The 5,310-nt window shown below is 35.7% G+C and overlaps 1 protein-coding gene across 2 annotated transcripts; it reads right to left on the bottom strand.

Moving 5' to 3' along the window:
- Positions 1-445: 445 nt before the first annotated feature.
- On the bottom strand, positions 446-4,779 carry LOC133692457 (jasmonoyl--L-amino acid synthetase JAR4-like). 2 transcript variants are annotated; one of them, XM_062113422.1, is made up of 5 exons: positions 4,490-4,779; positions 3,164-3,480; positions 2,975-3,076; positions 1,980-2,773; positions 446-1,085 (listed from the first exon to the last, which is right to left on the bottom strand). In XM_062113422.1, the coding sequence occupies exons 2-5, from the start codon at positions 3,457-3,459 to the stop codon at positions 547-549; spliced, it is 1,731 nt and encodes a 576-aa protein (XP_061969406.1). In that variant the 5' UTR covers positions 3,460-3,480; positions 4,490-4,779; the 3' UTR covers positions 446-546. The 2 variants fall into 2 exon arrangements, with proteins under 2 accessions (XP_061969406.1, XP_061969407.1); XM_062113423.1 differs by lacking the exon at positions 4,490-4,779 and adding an exon at positions 4,420-4,443.
- Positions 4,780-5,310: the final 531 nt, after the last annotated feature.

Here is a 5,310-nt window from a genome sequence, read left to right as displayed (position 1 = left end):
TCATATTTTTTATCTGAACAACTAGGGTTTGTACATCCAATTACACAAGACAGCCATATAAAATATATTTTCTTAGATACATTGACATAACCTCATTTATAACGACCACCTTGTATAACAACCTAATGGATTCGAAGTCATATCGAACATGTACCTCTGTCTTGTTCGTGGAGGTCGGTCCACATTAAATAATAATCCTACTTCATATTTTAACCTGATACCTTACCTTACTACCAACAACAACAACACATGAGGCTGGATGGACACAACTAGGGGTTCTGTAAACCTTTGTTTGGCAGCTTTGACGTAGAAAAAAGTGCTGTCTGGCTACTGGACCTGCTCGAACGCAAGAGTTTGGTTGCCTGTGCCCCCTACGAAGAAGAGTTCAATAAACAATGGCCCAGAAAACAGAGGGGGGTAGTTGAGAGAGGAGCAAAGAGAGATGTCGCTGCATAAACAATCTATTTGGCTGCTCCAGCAAACTTTCTTACATAGATTATAACTATATTAATAGGCAATTACCAAAGCGCAGTTCACAGATAGTCACTAAAACGCGGTGCTAAAGTAGGTCTTAGCAACGTTATTACACAGGATTTGCTGCACCTTGTTGTTCATGGGCCCAACACAACGTGGTGTTTTAAACTGGCTAACAACAGTTCCTAATCCTAGGTAATGCTCCAAAATCTTCAGGAAGGTTCCTCTCCAAACGACTCGGAGCTCGAGGGGTCCAATGGTTTTGACCCTTCGTGAACTGACATAGCCTGCATCAACAAAGGATCGATCCAAGCAATTGCAACACTCTTGCAACACCTCCTCGCTAGCTTCGCCACTAATTTCCAGAAAGATAACATAGCGGCCAGGGTCTGTGGATACTTCAACCAGACTGCTGAAGTCAACTACTTCAAGTTTTTCCTCAGCTAACAGCTTGCCAGCTTCTTCTACAGACAGCTGCAAATCTTTCTCGGTGTTCTTATCAATGTTTATGGAAAGGATAAGGTTCCTCCTGCATACAAATTTAAGCTCTGGGGTTGAGTTATGGAAGCCCATAACCCTCACCACATCTCCCAGCCTGTACCTGTACAACCCTGCAGTTCACAATCAATATCCAAATTAAATAAAAGTTCTCCCATGGTGTGGACACGCTTTAGTTTCAATCACATAACAAAATATGTCACATTGACATTGAATGATTCAATTTGCTATCTATGTTTTAAATAAATAAAAATGTTGACAGGTCGAAGTTCAGAGCAAAAGATTACAAATAAGAAATACTTGCAGATCTAGTTGTTAATTTCCCCCTTCCAATACCTAAAATGCAAGACTTCTATAGTCATTTTAATAACCCACAAGTCACTTTCGTTTTCAAAGAAAATATGATAAAAATTATTTTTTAAAATATTTTTTATTTAAAAATATATTAAAATAATATTTTTTTATTTTTTTAAATTAGTTTTAACATCAGTCTATCAAAACGACCCTAAACACTAAAAAAATTAATTTAAAATAAAAAATTTTAATTTTAATAAAAAATAAATTGTACAACAACCCTAAACAAGGCTAAAGACCATAAAGAAAAAACATCATGGTGTTTTTTTACTTCAAATTATTTTTTTTAAGTGTTTTAGATTATTTTAATATAATATGGTGATAACAAAAATAACTCTTTTAAAAATAAATTATTTAAATACATTTATAATTTACAAATAAAAAAAATATTTTAAAAACCAATCTCCATCTCTATAGATAGCATCTGCAAAGATGGATCAACAGATAAAGCAAAGCTTCTGTACTAGTGAATTCAAAAATTGTTGAAAAGAATGTAAAAGACGGGGCTATTGGCCTGTTCTGGATAGGCATTTATATAATGGAATGGAGTTTCAATCTTCAATTCATGTCAACATTGTGGATTCGCAGCAAGCAATTATTGACCCCAGCAAATAATTTCAAAGAAGTAATCTAAGAGGAAAAACTGCGAGTACCTGCAAAATTGGTGACGACGATCTCATAATCTTCACCAATCTTGACTTCCGTCAGACCCACTGGCTTGGGCTCCTTATACATGCACTCAGCGTTGTCCTGAAGAGGAATGAATTCAAAATATCCAATATTAGGAAGTACAGCAAAAGTAGCCAACTCAGGGGGCAATTTTGGATTGACATTCGCCGCAATCCACCCTTCTGAAGAACCATAATCAGCACTCATCAATGGCAGCTCCCCTGCATAGTGCCTCAATTTCTTCAGATAAGGCTCCATTGACCCAGTCATTATCCCATAGATGTACTTAGCATTGGGGAATAATTCTGGTATTAAACCATACCAATTACTCAATCCTGAGCATTTTTTATAGATTAAATCAGCCAATTCAGGGTTTGGCCTAAGCAGTTTCCGCATTGCCATTCTGACAGAAAGGGCAGTGACTCGGCTGCTTAGTTCCCCATCACGTATATCATTGCAGAGCTCCTCCCAGACTTGTTCAAATGTCCGGAATGCAAGGACAATGCTATGAGCAAACGTAGAGAACACAAATTGAATTTCTTCGCGAAAGAGTAGCCCGCATAAGAGATGGCAGTATAATGATTGGTGGAAATCAGGACCAAATATTACTTCATCAGGGCTGCAGCATTGGAACTGAATTGCCTTCATTCCACTTTTGTATTTCGAATTGCGGAAGAGATTTGTTGTGGCAGTTCCTGCACCTAAACCCCCTTTTGTTTTCCCTGGCTTGCTGCTGTAGACAAACTGTAATGACTTTCCTTTCTCCAGTGGGAATTCTCTGCATTATACAATCCTCCTTGCGTCAACAGCGAGCTAATAACTAAACCTTGTTTCTTAATTATTTAAACAACAGATAACAGAATCCATATTATCCAACAAAATAGTCTCATCTTCTAGCAAAAATATAAAAAGTTCTGTATAATGGGGGAAAAAACAAACTAAAAAGCTCTTCTAATAAAAGACAATTCCTTGCTAATACCTGTTTCTGAAAGCAAAAGAAGTTCTATATATCTGCAAGGTGTTTTCCATCAATTCATCGTTGAAAGGTACAAACTTTCTCTTCCCCTGAGTAGTGCCAGAACTGCAAAAATTCAGATTTTCTCGAAAATTAGAGGCTACGCTTACACGATTCCAAAAACAATTAATTGAAATCATGAAATATGCATACCTCAAAGACATGTCAGATATGGGTTTCCCAGTGAGAATGGAAGAAGAATCACCTTCAGCAATTCTGTGAATATAAGCTTCCAAGTCTTTGTGGGTAACAAGTGGAACACAAGACTTGAAACTCTCAGGGTCAGTCTTTCCATTAAGACCCAAATTCTGCAAATACTCAGCAGATCCATTCTCTTCCAAAATCTTCTTCAGAGTTTCTCTCTGAACACCTCCAGCATCTTTAGTCAATGCTTCAAATTCCTCTATCACTTTATTAGTGTTAATTCCTTCCATTTTTTTATCTAGCATCCTCACTTACCCTTTTGAAAACTGCAATCAAAACATCAAAAAGAAAGAAGAAAACATATTTTAGCAGTCATATAATAATAGTACAGTAAAGGATAAATGATCAAGATCAAGCTTGTACAATTGTTATCATTGAATAAAACGACAAATAAGGTTGGTCGATCGATACTTGCAAATTAAACAGTGAGAATATACAGAAGGTAGACATGGACATGGGGCAAGAAGACAAAAGCTATCTATGGTACATTCATTTAACCAAAAACACTTGAAAGTGCAATGTTTTTTAGCACATCACTTGGGAGCAGAAAATACAATGGACAAAAATGGAATTCAATACGTTGAATCTTTCACGGATTACTATTTTGTGTCCCAGTAAATCAAAGACCTCCGACAAACGCAATTTCCAGTTACTCTCAAGTCTCAAACGACCATAATAAAAGAAGAGGCAAAAGTCAAACTTTTAGTTTATTTTCTTTATCTCAAAGTTTTTCTCTGCAAATTCAATAAAGAGAAAACATGGAGGAACTCAAAGGTTGGCTAAGAAGAGATATAGAAAAGAGAGTCAAAATCTATAAGCAGCAGTAGCAGGTTTGTAAAGGAGATAAGATTCACAGGGACAAGTGTAAAGCTTTCGTTCTTCTTTTTGACGATGGTCAATTATTTGGTCAACGTTGGGGAAATTTCCAGGAAAACGTTTCTTCCGTCGATTGCCATGAAACAAAATGCAAAGGATTTACATGTACAAATGAGCTCAAGTCCCTACATAGTTTCCTGTTACAAAGAATATGAAACAGAAAACAAAACAAAAGGGACTATTTTTGTAAAAGACGAAAAAGAAACAAGAAGAAAGTTTAGACAGAAAAAAGGAAAACAAATCCATAAGCAACAACAGCGAAAGCCAAAGGTTCTTTTATGATTGTAAGAGTGAAAATTAAACAGAATCAAGATTCAAGACAGACAAACCAAATTATCGTAAAAAAGGAAAAGAAATGGAGCAGCAGCAGCAGCAGCAGAAGAAGAAGAGAGACAATACCTTTGACAGAGAAACAGTTAGTTATTTATAAGGGAAACAACAGGTGGAAGTGGGAGAAGAGAAGTAGGGGGTGTTGTTACTGTTTCGCCGAGTTCTAAGCTATCTTTGTTTTACTCTCTGTCACTCTGCTGCAGGTGTTTAAGACTTAAAAAGACATTGGAGAGAATGTAAGCTTTAGATGGCTAAATAGCCAATTGGTTAAGGAAATCAGAGAGAGAGAGAGAGAGAGAGAGAGAGAGAGAGAGAGTCTCTGTGGTTTGTTTTTGGGAGTTTTTGATGAGCAGTAGATTCTGTTTTTGGGTGGTCTGTTTTATAGGCAATTACTATGCTCTACTCTCTAAATGCCTCCACCTCCTCAACTGCCGTCCACTTCTTCCTACTCTTTCCCTAATTCCCATTATCGCCTTTACTTTTCTATTATATTACCGGAAAAAAAACCTGGGTGCTTGTCAAATGACGGTTATGGCCTTGGTGAAGTCGAGGAATTGGTCGCCAACTTGCCATTTCTGTAATTATTGCCTGGTGTCGTGGCATGTTCGGTAACGTGCTATTAGTTTTTTTAGAAATATATTAAAATTGATTTTTTAAAAATAATTATTTTTAATACTATTATATCAAAACTATTTAAAAATATTAAAATAAATTAATGTATAAAAAATTATTTAATTTTTACGAAAATATTTTTCAAGGTGAAAACAAATCAGCCTGTTGCAGATTAATTTTACTCAATATTCTAGTGCTGATTCTAAATATAGTATTTTATTTATAAATATATTAAAATAATATTATTTTTTATTTTTAAAATTTACTTTTAATATCCG

This window comes from Populus nigra, chromosome 4, assembly GCF_951802175.1.
Source record: "Populus nigra chromosome 4, ddPopNigr1.1, whole genome shotgun sequence".
Classification (NCBI taxonomy): Eukaryota; Viridiplantae; Streptophyta; class Magnoliopsida; order Malpighiales; family Salicaceae; genus Populus; species Populus nigra.
Note: the sequence above shows the minus strand (reverse complement) of the source record. Positions and strands in the feature narration are given on the sequence as shown.

Coding starts and splice junctions, on each gene's coding strand:
- LOC133692457 (XM_062113422.1), bottom strand. CDS start 3,459: ATGCTAGATAAAAAAATGGAAGGAATTAACACTAATAAAGTGATAGAG. Junction 2,774..2,974: donor TCTTTTGCTTTCAGAAACAG/GTATTAGCAAGG, acceptor TGTATAATGCAG/AGAATTCCCACTGGAGAAAG. Junction 1,086..1,979: donor CGTCGTCACCAATTTTGCAG/GTACTCGCAGTT, acceptor TGTGAACTGCAG/GGTTGTACAGGTACAGGCTG.